We start from the raw sequence: 15,416 nt of genomic DNA, 5'->3' as shown, positions 1-15,416 counted from the left end.
TTTAGTGATCCAAAACAATTGAGAGCTTTCATTAATGGTAAGTCTTCTCCTTGCCACGTGGCTTTATTAGCTGTCTAATCGAGGCTAGTATGGAATCTTTGTGAAGAGTTAAGGTGATGCAGCCTATGATTATGAACTGTTTTTTTGAGATTATTTTTTTTATGTTCCTAATCTCCTGTGGATTTCCTCTCTTTATTAAGGGTAACTAGGATGGTATGTTGAAAGGATTCCAATTTTTTTTTCTTGTTTTTTCTTTTTAGTATTGTTTCTTGAATAATTCCACTAAAATAAGTAGCTTTTGTTACATACATGAGAAAGTATGACCCTCATAAATAAAGTATGTTTAGGTATATTCTAGGACAAGGTGGACAGAGCCTGTCTAAGGCAGACATAAAAATCACACTTTTTTTTTTTGCATACTGAATAATAATGGTAGAAGCTTTCTATTTTTTTTTATAGAGTTGTGTTTTACATTTTATAGTCTACTTTGTCATAAAATAAGAGACTGGTAGACTCCAATAGTAAATCAAGACTTCAACAGTTGCTTTTCCACCCTAGAAATAAGTTTTAATCAGCATATGATATAGCTCCTTGTAAACAACGTCCAAACCCTTGTACATTTTTCACATGCTGCAGCTAAAACTACAAATCAAAATGCATTAAAATAGAAGTTTTTCAATTATCTACATCCCATACTTTATACCGTGGAAAAGAACAATTAGAGAAATATTTCAAAATTAATAAAAACCAAACCAGTTTTAATTGAGTAAGTTTTTACATCCTTTGTCACAGCAACCCCAAATTCTCTCCTGGTCAAAAATTGCCTTATCAAGGCCTATAATATATTATAGAGCCCACCTGTGTTCAATCATAATAGGTAAGCTGATTCAAATATTCATGGATGAAAAATCAACCTATTGCTATTGCATTAAGTAAAGTTGAAGCAAAGGTAAAAAAGAAAAAGAAGGAGCTATTGAAAGAATTCCCAGATCATGTTGTACAAAAGTACAGTGCAAGGGAAGGCTATAATAAAAATCCCTTGGGGTACTGTGGGGTTCATCATTGTAAAGTGAAAATAGTTTGGCACTACTATGACATTGACTTTGGAGGGACTGCCCGATCATGGCAATCACCATGCATTAAGGAAACTACTGCGGACGGTCACTGTGAGTCCCAAGATGACTTTTAAAGGACTACAGGTATTGGCTGTGGTTGAGACTGGGGAAAATAGTTGACTGTTCAACAATTTCAAGTTTACTCCATAAAAATCGCCTGTGTGGGAGGGTTGCAAGCAGCAAACAACTGCTGAAGAAAAGCCATATGATGTGCCAGATAGCATTTGCAAAGAATCACTGCATACAAGTGGGAAAAGGTTTTGTGGACTAATAAGACCAAAATGAAACTTTGGTCTCAATATTAAGCAATTATGTGTCACAGAAAACAAACAACACATTGCCCTGCTAATACCATCCCTATCATAAACCAAGCAGGTGGCAGCATTATGCTTTGGGCGGGAGATGCTTTGCAGCAGCAGGGAAAGGCAAGCTTGTGAAGATCAAAGGGGAAGAAGGACGGTGCAAAGTACAGGCAAATCCTGGAGGAAAGTGTGTTAAGTCTGCCATAGCCCCGGTGCTGGGGAGAAGACAGTGATACTAAGAGCACAGCAAAAGCAACAATACAGTGGCCCAGTCAAAGCCCATTCCTGAAACCAATAGAAAATCTGTGGCAAAACTGCACTCTATAGAGAAGTTGCAGCTAACTTGAAAAAGCTTGAGCTGTTCTTCCACAAAGAACGGGCAAGAACTATATGATCCTGCTGTGCAAAGTTTGTAGACATTTTTATCCTAAATGATTCATGGCTGCTGCTGGTGCCAAAGGGGCTTCCATTAAGGGGTGTGTGTGTGTGTCTGTGTGAGTGAAGACTTATGCAATCAAGGTTGACATGATTGGCATATGGTAAAAGGAATATAAAGATGCAGGGTTGAAGACATGCAAAAGGAGGTGCATGAAAAGTATGTGATGTGCTGTTATCAAGTATAAATACTGCCCCAGATGAAGTATCTTATTAAAAAAAAAAAAAAAAAAGTCTTTACACTATTACACATTTCTTACATTCTAATTTTTTGGATAGAAATCAAACTGCACTAGAGTAGGAGTTTGGTTCAGCTCTAACTAGGATTACATTTTCAGCATTAAGAAATCATAACGTAAACTACCTCTCTGCACTGGTGTGTATTAGCTAACAAGGAATTGAAATGGAGTACCAAATTGTGAACATGGTTTTATGTTGGTTTGTGTGCACATATGTTGTGTCCGACGTCTCTGCTCCACCCACTTACCTAGTTGGCGACTCCCTTCGGGGTTGATGGAAGGCTAGCTGCTGTGACGTCTCCATGCCGTCCTCCTCCGGCGTTCCCGGACCAGCTCAACGCTGCAAGCCGCCATGTTGACCAGATGCCTAAGGGCGCGTGCGCGGCCCGACTGATGTACCAGTGTTGGTGCGAACCTCAGGGGAGTCCCCCTGAGATGACGTCACTAGCTCCAGATATTTAAGGTCTCAGCTTTCGCTAACAAGACAAGTTAGCAAGGGGTTCGCTTCCTCCTGGTCGCTGTGGATGGGATTCGCTCTCCGCAAGCCCAGCTACTCTACCTCCTTGGACTTCACTAGAGGTACCCGCTCCTCGGGGGCCTCGCTCTCTCTTTTCTTTTCAGGTCGCAGTCCGGAACTGGTACTCGCTCCTCAAGGGCCCACATCTCGGACCTGCCCCTGGATATCACTTCTGCTAAGAAGTCATCGCTGCTTACAACATCAGTGAGTTTCCATCTATCTCTCAGAGCTTTCCCTGGGACTAGGTACTCGCTCCTCGAGTGCCTAATGCATACCATCTCCTGGGCTGCCTTAAGAGACTATTGTATGAGTGTTACCAACAAGGACTTGTTTCAGAACTCTGCATATCCTACCTACTCACCTTCTTAATTTCTCTACAGCTCAGCCACCTAGGGATCGCTGTTCCAGTATCTGAGGGACTACAGCACAGCCGTGCACTTCCAGCTCACTACTGCCATCTCTGGTGGTTTATTATATTGTCTAATTTATTTATTTAAGGGTTTTTATATACCACGGCACGTTAGGAAACATCACCTCGGTTTACAATAAAAGAACTAGTGTGTGTCTGTCTCCTACACTAAGCCTGACCAGTGGTCCTTCTCGGGATTTCCCCGAGGGCATGGTTATCTGCCACTGGTCCAAGGATCCACCCACAACTATTCTAAATAACAACAGATAGCTCATCACAGAGCTTTATCAACAGAGCTTTCTGACAGATTGCTAACTCCTATCAGAAAGCCTAACAGATTGCTAACTCCTATCTGATTGCTCCTCCCATCAGATAGCAGATTCACTACAGATTGCTAACTCCTTGCAGAGATTTGCAACAGATTGGTAACAACATATTTATGTATGTTAAACTCCTTGCTTAGAGAATGAAATCTGCTGAAAACGTGCAGAGCCCAGTGCACCTTATTACATAGGACCTACGTTTGCACTGTGGCAGAGAGCTAAGCACCTAATATTGAGTTTTGAGTTATAGGTCAAATAAATACAATACAATACAGCAAGTCAAAAATTCATGAGCAATGGATCAGAGGAGAGGATTAGACTCTCAAGTCCAGTCTCTCAGTTCTCAATTTCAGGAACAGATTCAGACTTTTTTTTTTTTTGACATGAACATTTCTTCCTGCTTCCTTGGGCTTCCAGCACAATTGTAACTAGGGCTGGAATCTGGCTGGATGAACCTTCATCCATAGCTACCCAATGTTTTCCCTATTTTATATCCCCTCCCAATTAATATTAGTCTAGTCATTACTGTGACAGTACTTGGCTGGAGGCCATACACAAGGGCTCCTTCTGGAACTCTGCAGTCATGGGCCCTGAGTCCAGTCACTAGGTGTTGCAATCGTGCAATGACTTTGACTTCCTCCCATTGGGCTGAGGGTGCTGTCTGTGGCAGCCTCCGCTGGCTCAGGCAGTGAAAGACTTTAGCTGCTATTGAGTCACTGGCCCAGCTCCAGATAATTTTTAAGCAATTGATTTATTTTTTCAGCAGATACTAATGAGTGACTTGTTTTTATATCAGAAAATTGAAGTGCCATAATTATGAAGATCTACATCCAGTATTTGTAATAATGATGCCATTACTGAGTTTATGGAGGAGGTTAAACAAAGTAAAGAATATGTGGCACATGATTTCATTTTGCAAAACAGCCAATATTTTGGCAGAAAATAACCCACACCTTAGTTTCTGAATTTTAAAGATATGACAGATTTGTCTGATATAAAAGCATTTGTATAAAACCTCAATTTAGACTAACATACATCTGAGTGCATGGATTCTTTATTGTACTTCTATGCCATCTGTTTGGCAAGGGCTCAAAAAGCCCCTGAGATAAGATGACCATCTGCCTTGCATTTGGAAGCATATTCACACATTTTGATTAAGCATTGTTTCGCAGAACAAGTCATCTTATCTAATGCATTTCAATAAGGATTCAATAGGTGTCTGCTGTCCCTGAAGCTAAATTCACGGGTAGTAGTGAATGAAGGCTTCTGGCATCATAGTCCAACAGAGGCCAGTTCTGATTAAACTAGAAGCCCAAAGGAGCGGGAGGAAACCAATGGGCCAAAAAACATAGTAGCTCTTTCTTTAAAATTAATTTGGTACATACACAATTAATATAAAAATCTAGGCAATAATCTGATCACCCACTATATTATTCTGACAAGATGGACTAGCATTTCTAAAAGAAGCTTTATTTTTATATGCTAACACTGTGCTTGCCGAAAAGGTTGAGTACTTGAAATGGAAATGTTTAGCCATATGTCACAGTTCTGATTTTATAAATATCTCCAACTTCCTGAAGAAATATTTAAGAGAAAAATGAAAATAGTTGCCATTTTTTTTTTTTTACTTTTTATTTAACAGGTTTTTTTTAAAGTATACAAGAACAAAAGACAAATATACAAAGTATGACAACAATGTCAAAGGTAATACAGTCCACAGGTGTACCCATCCCTCCAGAAACCAAATGTCATCAAGCCACCATATAATAGGCATGATATGGGCCCAAACTTTATGATACTTAAAACTTTCATTTCGCAGGGCAAAGTGTAAACGCTCAAGGTCAGCTATTACCCGAACCTGATCTCGCCAGTGATGCATCCCAGGACTAGTCTTCCAAAAAGTGGCAATAGTGAACTGGGCAGGCAACAGCATGTGACCCACCAGAGACCTATATTTTCGGGCAATCGCTGAGCCCACCCATCTACCAAGGAGACCTAATAGAGGAGTAATGCCAATAGGGAATCCCAAGATATTAGCCATTTCCTGCATCACCTGACCCCAAAAAGTGGCACACACTTTGACAATGCCACCACATATGCATGTACGTACCTAACTCACCACAGTACCTCCAACAAGTAGCAGCTGTATTGCCATAAATAATTTTACTATAAAAAATGGGTGTTTGATAAATAAGATGTAACATTCCCACCATAAGCTCAACCCATTTGACGCAGATGGAGCTATGATGGGCATCCAGCCAGATGTATTTCCATACCTTAGTACCCTAATCAGAATTCCATTGCTCAATTAATTTTTGAGATGTTACTTCGCCGAAGTGATGAGCCAGGATTCCCCAGTAAATCGCTGATATCCCTTTAACAGAGGCATCAGGATCCCCCAAGTATCTCTCCATTTTGTGTAACACCCCCCACCCCCCCAAGGGTGAAGAAATATCTAAAAGAGGGGCTATAGCTTCACACAACTGTAGGTAGTGAATTTGTATGTGCTTGCGCAAAGCATGCTCCTCACATAAATCCTCAAAGGATTGAAGGCCATCATCGTCCCAGAGTTGCATAATGGTGTATAAACCCAGGTCTCTCCAGAGTTTAAATTCAGGGGAAAAAGTACTCAGAAATACAAGTGTTCCCATAGATTGATGCAAGTGGCAAGATGATCTCACTAGGCACCCAAAGAAAATGAAGCACCTGAGACCATACCCTAAGAGTGTGAGAAATAATATACAATACAAACATGAAATAGACTTAGTTTTTGGGTACTTGCCAGGTTCTTATGGTCTGGATTGGCCACTGTTGGAAACAGGATGCTGGGCTTGATGGACCCTTGGTCTGACCCAGTATGGCATGTTCTTATGAGCTATCTACCTGGACGGGCTTTCCCCGCAACTAAAGAACGAGTTGGCAGCACAAGAGCTCCCTTCCTCTCTTGAGGATCTTATCGATCTAATAGACCGAATTGACCACCGTCTCCAACAGCATCACCGGGAGAATCGGATGCCCAAGAAACCCTCTCAGGTCCATTCCCACTCGCCACCTGCTACCAACCCTATTGCTGGTAGGAATTCTGCTGTGGCTGAGACCGATGAACCCATGTAGTTGGGTCGTGGGCACCTGTCCCCAGAAGAGCGTCCCCACCATCAGCAGGCAAAGAGGGCTGACGCTTCACCAATACCAGCCCTCGTTCCCCGCGGGTTGAGCCTTTGGTGCTGGGGCCGGCTGGACTTAGGTCAGTGGTCATCGATGGGTGGATCGAGGTCAGCCCAGAGGCAGCAACTAGTGTAGGTATCAGTCTGTACTGGATGAGGCGGAGTCCCGGAGACCCAGGCGCCAATAGGAGCACAGTCTGATAGAGGGTGCCTGAGCAAGAGCAGGCTGAAGCCTGAATGAACCATGCCCAAGTCAAAGGCTGAAGAGACGTCTTTAAGCAAGCTGGGTTCAGGGCTGGTGGCAGTCTGGAAGCAGTGGCAAGCAAGGCTGAGGTCTAGACGAGGAGAGAGTCAAAGGATGGTCAGACGAAGCAGGGCTGGAGAGAAGCAATGGCGTGGTCAGGCGATGCAGAGGTCCGGGGCTGGAGAGAGGCAACGGAGTAGTCAGGAGATGCAGAGGTCCGGGGGTGGAGAAAGGTAACGGAGTAGTCAGGCGATGCAGAGGTCTGGGGCTGGAGAGAGGCAACAGCGTCGTCAGGCAATGCAGAGGTCAAATCAGGTTAGCAATCCAAAGGAGAGATGAAGGAACAGGAACACCGGAACAAGGAAACAGGAACGAAGGCAATCAGGATCGGGAACCAGGAACTGAAGAGGCAATGAGTACTCAACTAGCAAGGGGACCTGTTGCAAAGGCAATTTGAGAGAGCGGAGCCCGGGCTTATATACTGGAGCTTAGCTGACATCATCATTGGGGCCGCGGCCAGGTTCCTGCCTTGGGCCCTATTAAAGTATCAGCTGTGCGCGTGCTAGGGAGGGGTGCGGCGCTGGTCAGGACGGCGTCTCTTCACGGGCCACGCGGAGAGACCCAACGCGGAACATCAGGAACTGTAGCAGAGCCAGAGGCCCCAGGGGCGGCCCAAGGATGGAGCTGGCGGCCCACAGCCGCCAGAGACGAGGGACCAGGTGCTGGATCACTTTGAAAGAGGTGAGGGAGTTTCGGAGGCAAGATGGCCACTGCATGAGACACGCTGAAAGAGCTCTCTCATTCCTGCTACCATTTTCCTTGATTATTGCCTAGCTGGATATCTTCCCAGGTGCCTCATACTAAGCGAAAAGCCAAGTTAAAGAACATTTTACCTGGCAACGAGGAAGGAAATCTGCAACCTACAATAGAGAGTTTTTTCGAAGCTACCCCAAAAACTCCGGAAGCGAGGGCCACGATGGCAGGGAGCCTGGAAGAGTTACTATAGCACATTAATAAACTAAATAGTAGGAAATCACCAGGACATAGTTATTCACCACAGAATTCTGAAGGAATGCAAATATGAAATTTCAGACCTGCTCCTGGTAATCTGTAACCTTTCATTAAAATCTGCCATTGTACTTGAGGACTGGAGGGTAGCCAATGTAATGTCAGTTTTTAAAAGGGAACAGTTACGAAGGCCAGCCGTGAATCCCGTGGCCGGCTCTCCTCAGCCCTCCGCCGCGGCCCAGGTGCTCCTCTGCCGCTGCGCGGCATGGCAGGGACGCTGCCGCCATTCACCTCTGGGCCTTCACACGTGGCTCCTCCGCCGCCGAGCCCCACTCCGGCCAGGGACTCCCCTAGCGCGAGTGCGTCTCTCCCCGAGGCTTAAAGGGGCCGCGACGTGCTAGGCCGGCCGGGCCCTCCTTGATGACATCAGCTCTACAGACCTATTTAAGGCAAGCTCTGACTACCAGAGCTTGCCTTTGCAACTGGTCCCCTTCCTAGTTGTCTTGGCTTTCCGCATTTGTGCCTTTTAAGTATTACCTGTACGACGCTGGAACCTGATCTCTGCTTGCCTAACGACTTCGTCTGACCGCCGCTGGAACCTGACCTCTACTTGCCTAACGACTTCGTCTGCCTGCCGCCTGCCTCAAGATCTCAGCCTGCCTTTGACCTCATCTGACCTCCGGTACCTGACCCCTGCTTTACTGACCATTCCTCGGACTGACTTCTGGATCTTGACCTTTGCCTGCCTGACCTTGTCTCCAGATTCTGGCTCTGTTCCTCACCTTGTCATCACCAACTCTGTTCTGGTTCTCCTTGTTCCAACCAGCCTCCAACTTCGAACCCGATCGCGCTCCCTGTGTCCGTGGGCATGCTGGACTTTCATTCTCTCAGGAGATCCTGCGAGGCCCACCTAAGTCCAAGAGGCCCGGGTCCCTACGAGATCCTCCCGGGGGTACCTCGGGCTTCCAGTGGTGAAGCTCTTCACAGCCTCTGTCTCCTCCAGTGCTCTGCCCCCTGGGGGCAGTTACCTCCTGTTCCCTTTCAGGAAGTGTTCCTTCACTGTCCCAGGACAAGGGTCCACCCCCCCGAGCGCAACAGGCTGCAAAGGCCATGGACTCGGCGGAGCCCTCTGCCATGCAGGCCATTCCAGGCCTGGCTTCTAAGGTCCAGGAACAGCAACGATGTCTTGAAGCTCTGTCCTCTTCCCTGGAACGTTTACATACCCGACTGGATTCCTATCCAGGGATCATTCAGAAACTCCAGGCAACTCTGGATCAAGTGGTAGCGGATGTGAATCAACTTGCTACTCGACAGGACTTCTTGAGCCGGTTAAACGTCCCGCTACCCTCTTTGGCGACTCCTGCGCCGACCCCTGACCCTGGACCGATACCCATCTCACTACCTATTCCGCCTCGTTACTCAGGCGATCCTAGACAATGTCGTGGGTTTCTAAACCAATGCCAGTTGCATTTCACTCTGCAGTCTGCTCTTTTTCCAAACATCTTGGTTAAGACCACTTTCATCTTGTCTCTTCTGGTGGGTAAGGCCCTGGGCTTGGGCCTCCCCGCTCTGGGAATGTTCCTACCCACTTCTGGCCAGTCTCCCACAATTCATGTCTGCTTTCAAACAAGTCTTTGATGAGCCTGATAGGCTTCCCATGATGGGATCTGACTAGTTGCAATTGAAACAAGGGAATCACTCCCTCTCTGAATATGCCATCGAGTTCCGCACATTGCCTGTCTCTAAGACCTCAGCTTGCTCCTGATCTGCCTGCTGCCTGCCTCAAGATCTCAGCCTGTCTTTGACCTCATCTGACCTCCTGTACCTGCTTTACTGACCATTCCTCGGACTGACTTCTGGATCTTGACCTTTGCCTGCCTGACCTTGTCTCCAGATTCTGGCTCTGTTCCTCGCCTTGTCATCACCAACTCTGTTCTGGTTCTCCTTGTTCCAACCAGCCTCCAGCTTCGAACCCGATCGCGCTCCCTGTGTCCGTGGGCATGCCGGACTTTCATTCTCTCAGGAGACCCTGCGAGGCCCACCTAAGTCCAAGCGGCCCGGGTCCCTATGGGCTTCTCCCAGGGGGACCTCGGGCTTCCAGTGGTGAAGCTCTTCACAGCCTCTGTCTCCTCCAGTGCTCCGCCCCCTGGGGGCAGTTACCTCCTGTTCCATTTCAGGAGGCGTTCCTTCACTGTCCCCGAGCGCAACAGGAACCAAGCGTGATCCAGGAATCTACAGACCAGAAAGCCTGATCTCTGTGCTGCATTAAATTATTGGCATGGGAGTAAACATGACTTCATGGGAAAGAACCAACATGAATTTAGCAAAGGGAAGTCATGCTTTAATAATCAATTAAATTTCTGTGAAGGTGTAATTAAGCATGTAGCAAGGGTGAGCAGGGCACTATAGTGTACCTGAATTTTCAGTTGTTTGATAAAGGCCCTCATGCGAGACTTCTGAGGAAATTACCATGTGATAGAGATAGGAGTTAACATATTGTAGATTGGTAACTGGTTAAAGGATAGGAATCAAAAATTAGGACTGATTGGTCAGTTTTTCCAATTGAAGCAAGTAAAGAGTAGCGTGCCCCACAGCTTTTCACTGGGTTCAGTGGTGTTTAACTTTATTACTGAACTGGAAAAGGGAGCAATGAAGTGATCAGATTTGGAAATGTCACATAATTATTCAAAGTGGTAACACTAGCTGCCAGAGGAATTGCAGCAAGACCTTGTGAGATTGGGGAAATGAGCATCTAAATAACAGATGAATGCTAACGAGGACAAGTACAAAGTGCCACACATAAAGAAAAGTAATCCCAACTACAAGTATATAATGTTGTATTCAGCATTAGGAGTACCAATCAAGAAAAGGACCTTAAAGTCACTGTGCCCAGTACATCGACATCCTCAGCTCGCTGAGCAATAGCAGTCAAAAAAGCAAATAGAATACTGTGAATTATTAAAAAAGGAGTCTTTTGATAGTCTTCAGACCATTCTTCCTCAGATTCATGGCTTTTTCTCTTAACACGGCAGTTTGTAGTTTTATGTATGCATTTCAGGTTAATTTTGCAGCTTGTTACAAGTTTCTTCTCCAGGCTTGTGGAAGATTCAGGAGAACTTTGCCAAAGACATCACTGTCCTTCATGAAACAATACTGTAGGATGGTTATTTACCCTTTTAAATAACACTAAAACAAGGGGATACCCCATGAAACTAACAACCAGCAGATTTAAAATAAATCGTAGAAAGCATTTTTTCACTCATCACAATTCAAGCTGTGGAATTTTTTGCTAGAGAATGTTGTCAAGGTGCCAAGAATATCAGGGTTGAAGAGGTGTGGACAATTTGCTGGAAGAAAAGTTAATAAAACATCATTACGTGGGAATGTTATTACTATTCTTTGTACTGAGTAACAAGAAATAGAAATACTTTATGGGATCGGCCAGGTACTTCTGACACAAACTGCCAACTTTTAGAGACTGGATGGTGGGCTCAATGACCCTTATTATGGCCCAGCATGGCATTTCTTATGTTCTAACAAAATTAGATATGCAGAAGATCACTTTTCTGATTTAATTAATCAAAGTAGACATCCATTTGTGCACATGGGAATCAACTTTGAAATGGGTTCTAAACTCAACAAAAATTGCCTTTCCCTGAACATTGTTAAGGAGTTTATTTAATATTGGGGGTGCCCAAGCACCCATCTATGTCTTTGAAAGAGAAGACTGATTTCAGGTCACTGCTCCAAAAATTAAGAATCTGATTCACTGTATTTTTCCCCTATACATACCTAAAGTGGAAAAAACCTTAGAAAATGAAGTTGAACATAAACGTTGTCTGCATTATTGTGACAAGGGCTGGTACTTCCATTAGGCAAACTAGGCAGTCTCCTACAGCAACACATCTTGGGGAGGGGGTGAGGTGGCAAAATTCCACCAGTATTAGCCCTTCAGGAGCTCATCTCATCAGCTGCCAAAGATAAGGCCCGGTAGGATAGCTGGCAGAGCTCAACCTGCCTACAGCCAAAGAAGGATGAGAGGCCCAGGTTGCAACTTGCCAGCAGCCAAGGAAGAGAGGACCGGCAGAACCCAGCCTGCCAATACCTGAAGTCTGAGAGGCCTGGTGGGGCCACCAGAAGAGTTCATCCAGCTAGCACTGAAAAAAAGAGACCCAACAAAGCCCATCCTGCCAGCAGATGAAAAAGAGAGGTCTGGCGAGGTTCACTCCTACCAGTGGCCAAACAAGACAGAGATGCCAGAAGAGGCCATTAGCGGAGCTCATCTCATCAGTGCTTGAAGAGGAGAGAGGTGTGGGGCAAGGGGCACCACCCGAGCCCGTCCCACAAGCAGCCAAAGAAAAGGGTGAGGCCCATGACCACCATTGGCTGAGGAAAAGACAAAGACCTGTGGCCAAGGTCAGTACTGGAGCCCATCCTACTGGCAGCTAAAGAATGCAGGAGGTGGCCTGGCATTCAAAGAGGAAGAGGGGGAAATGATTGCCAGACCACTGTCGCTCCTTGTGACCTTGGGCAAGTCACTTTACCTTCCATTGTCTCAGGTATAAACTTAGATTGTAAGCCCTCTGGGGATAGGGAAATACCTACAGTACCTGAATGTAATCCGCTTTGAAGTGCTGAAAAAAGTGCAAAAAGCAGAATATAAAAATCTAAATAAAATAAAATGAAAATTATGGAGGGCTAATGAGAGTGAAAGGATACGGGGAAGGTGTGGAATAAAGAAAGAAGGGGTACTCAGCTGATAGGGCACAGAGAATGGTTACTGGGCCACTGGAGAGGGAGGAGAGAAGTGGGGGTATGGGTGAGAGGGTAGGGGGTAGAGAATGAGTGTATTGGGGCAAGAGCATGTATGTATAGTTGCACTGGAGAAGTTACAGAGAAAGGCAACCAAACGGATGGAATGGCTCCCTTATGAGGAAAGGCTAAAGCGGTTAGCTTGGAAAAGAGATGGGGGGGGGGGGGGGGGGGATATGATAGAGGTCTATAAATAATGAGAAGATAAATGTGAATTGGTTATTTTCTCTTTCAGATAATAAAAGACTAGGCAGCACTCCATGAAGTTAGCAAGTAGCACATTTAAAACAAATCAGAGAAATTTCTTTTTCACTCAATGCACAATTAAGCTCTGGGATTCATTGCCGGAGGATGTGGTTGGGGAAGTTAGTGTAACTGGGGTTTAAAAAAGATTTGGCTGTGTTCCTGGGGAAGAAGTCCAAAAACTGCTATTAATCAAGTTGACTTAAGGAATAGCCACTATCAGTACTAGCATTAGTAGTATGGGATCTATTTAATGTTTGAGTACTTGCAAGGTACTTGTACCTTGGATTGGCCACTGTTGGAAACAGGATGCTGAGCTTGATGGTCCCTCGGCATGCCCCACTATGGCAACTTCTTGTTTGTTTGTTTCGGGGTGGGGGGCTAGGGACAGGGGGGCTGATTGAACAGCTGTAACAAGAGCGGGAATGATGCTTTTTCCCTCTCCAAACCATGCCTATAAGAGCGGGTGATGGTACAATGGAAAGGAGGCAAAATAATTGGGGTGATGCTGGTAAACTAAATATGGTGTGGACGGGAAAGAGAATACTGTGGTAAGGGGAGAAGAGATAATGCACGATGGGCAAGTGGCAAAGAGGTTGATATGTTGGGCAGAGGGTGAAGGAAAAGATTGAGGGAAGATGTTGTGCCAGAGCCAGTGACGCGAAAGCACGGAGCTAGACTAGCGCTCTAGAGTTATTCTCTTTTGCTGCCACATTTCTAAAATAGCATCTGCTCTGCAGTAGCTCTTTAGAAAGTCTGTCTTAACAGAGAATGACTGCCTCTTTCTTCCCTGTGCTCTGCACGGACAATAAAACTCCGTGCATGTTGCCAGTCGTCCTTTTTTCTTCTTAGGACGTCGTGTTAACGGCTGGTCGGCCTAGACTGCGCATGCGCAACACACCGCACACGGTCGGTCAGGACCGGTGGTGGTGGTGGCGGGGGTCGCGGCCGCAGCAGTCGCGGAGATGACGCAAGCGGAGAAGGGGGAACCGGAGAACGGGAAAGAGAAAGAGCGGGAGAAGGAGAGAGAGCAACGTGGAGTAAAGCGGCCTATCGTGCCTGCCCTGGTGCCAGAGCCGCTGCAAGAGGTGAGCAGCAGAGGCTTGGGAGGTGCTGTGTGGAGGAGACTGGCTCTACCTGTTGCTTGGGTCTTCTTTCCCGCCCGTACCCCCCGTCGTGACAGAGAAGAATGTTACCCGACCCCTGTCATTGCAGATATGTTCGCTCAGAGTTAGGGTTCCATTGCACTCTGGGATTTGTAGTTCTGAGTTTGCCTGAAACCTTTTGTAATCTCTATCTGGCTTTCACTCAGGAGTAACAACTCAGAATTGCATATATGGGGGTTAACCCAAATTTACAAGGCTCTCAGTACATTACATAATATCATAATAATACATTGATACCAGCAAATATGTACTCATCATACTTTTATTATATAACACAGTGGTCCCCCAACCCTATCCTGGGGGCCCACTACTTGCAAATTTTCTCTCATCCATATTCATTGTGGATATCCTGAGCCCCCAGGACAGGGTTGAGGACCACTGATATAACATATCACAAAGTAGACCAATTTAATGAAAAAGATTAACAAATTTCAAACAAGGTCCCTTGTTTCTCTCTCCATGGGCTTCCTCAGGGGGTATATTGGATAATTCTTTATCTAACACAAGAGCAATATGTTAGCAGCATCGGCTGCGGCAAACCGGGACCGGGTGTCATGGCCGCCGGCCGCGGCCGACCGCGACTGAGGCCAGGCCGACGGGCGCAGCAAACGTAACCCACCTGGGTCGCTGGGTATGGTCGAGGGTGCCTGCGGGAGCAGGCAGCCCTTCTTCTTCCCTCTCCCGGCCGCTGCCATCGCTGAGTTCGGCAGTGTGGCTCCGCGGCAGTCCGGCTCCTCCCCCTCTGCTCTTTAGAGCCGTGCGCGCGGCTGAGGGATATTCTTAAAGGGCTCCTCCTGAAGCTCCTCCCCTGGCTTCCTGTACTTAAGGCAAGGGCTGAGCATTCAGTCCTTGCCTTGGTATTGAGGTTCCTGCCTGAGTGTGTTCCTGGCTCCTGGTTCTTCGTTCTTCGTCCCGCTCTTCTCCCCTGCTCCGTGATTGATTCTTGGCTTCTGACCTCTGGACTGGTGGACGTGTCTTCTCCTGGCTTGATCCTGGTACGGCGTTGGACCCTTCTCCTGGCTTGACCCCAGTACGGCTCTGGACCCTTCTCCTGCTTTGACCCTGGACTGGACTCGGACCCTGCTGGTATATTGATTCTCGGACCGGCTTTGGACTCTTCTTCGACTCCGTCCTCAGACTGTTTCGACCTGCTGGAGGCGCCAGCCGTCTGGAACCCACGACCTGCAGGAGGCGCCTGCATCCAGACCTTATACAGTTTTCAGAGGAGTCGCCTAAGTCCCAGCGGCCGGACCCCTACGGGCTCCTCCTGGGGGGGTTGCGTGCTTCCAGGGTGAAGTCTTCTAGCAAGTCTCTTCAGTCCAAGCGGCCTTGCCCTTCGACGGTAGCCATCTACCTCGAAACAAGGGTCCACTTTTCATAACACAATATACATATTAAAAAGGAGGGGGCTCCATTAGTGGCCCATTGGGGTTTATGTG

At 46.5% G+C, this 15,416-nt stretch overlaps 1 protein-coding gene and 1 long non-coding RNA gene across 3 annotated transcripts in view; one reads left to right on the top strand and one right to left on the bottom strand.

The window, feature by feature from the left end:
• Positions 1-10,576: 10,576 nt before the first annotated feature.
• LOC115091066 lies at positions 10,577-14,685 on the bottom strand. The gene is made up of 2 exons (XR_003856599.1): positions 14,597-14,685; positions 10,577-11,103 (listed from the first exon to the last, which is right to left on the bottom strand). It is a non-coding gene; the product is annotated as an uncharacterized LOC115091066 (long non-coding RNA).
• Positions 13,683-15,416, top strand: part of ACTR8 (actin related protein 8) — a 69,904-nt gene continuing 68,170 nt past the window's right edge. Inside the window, exon 1 of one of the 2 annotated variants that reach the window (XM_029600898.1) lies at positions 13,683-13,899. In XM_029600898.1, the coding sequence (XP_029456758.1) occupies positions 13,777-13,899 (123 nt within the window). In that variant the 5' untranslated portion in view covers positions 13,683-13,776. The remainder of the gene's footprint in view (positions 13,900-15,416) is intronic. The other variant, XM_029600897.1, reaches the window with a different exon arrangement.

Source organism: Rhinatrema bivittatum, chromosome 4 (assembly GCF_901001135.1).
Source record: "Rhinatrema bivittatum chromosome 4, aRhiBiv1.1, whole genome shotgun sequence".
NCBI classification, from domain to species: Eukaryota; Metazoa; Chordata; class Amphibia; order Gymnophiona; family Rhinatrematidae; genus Rhinatrema; species Rhinatrema bivittatum.
Note: the sequence above shows the minus strand (reverse complement) of the source record. Positions and strands in the feature narration are given on the sequence as shown.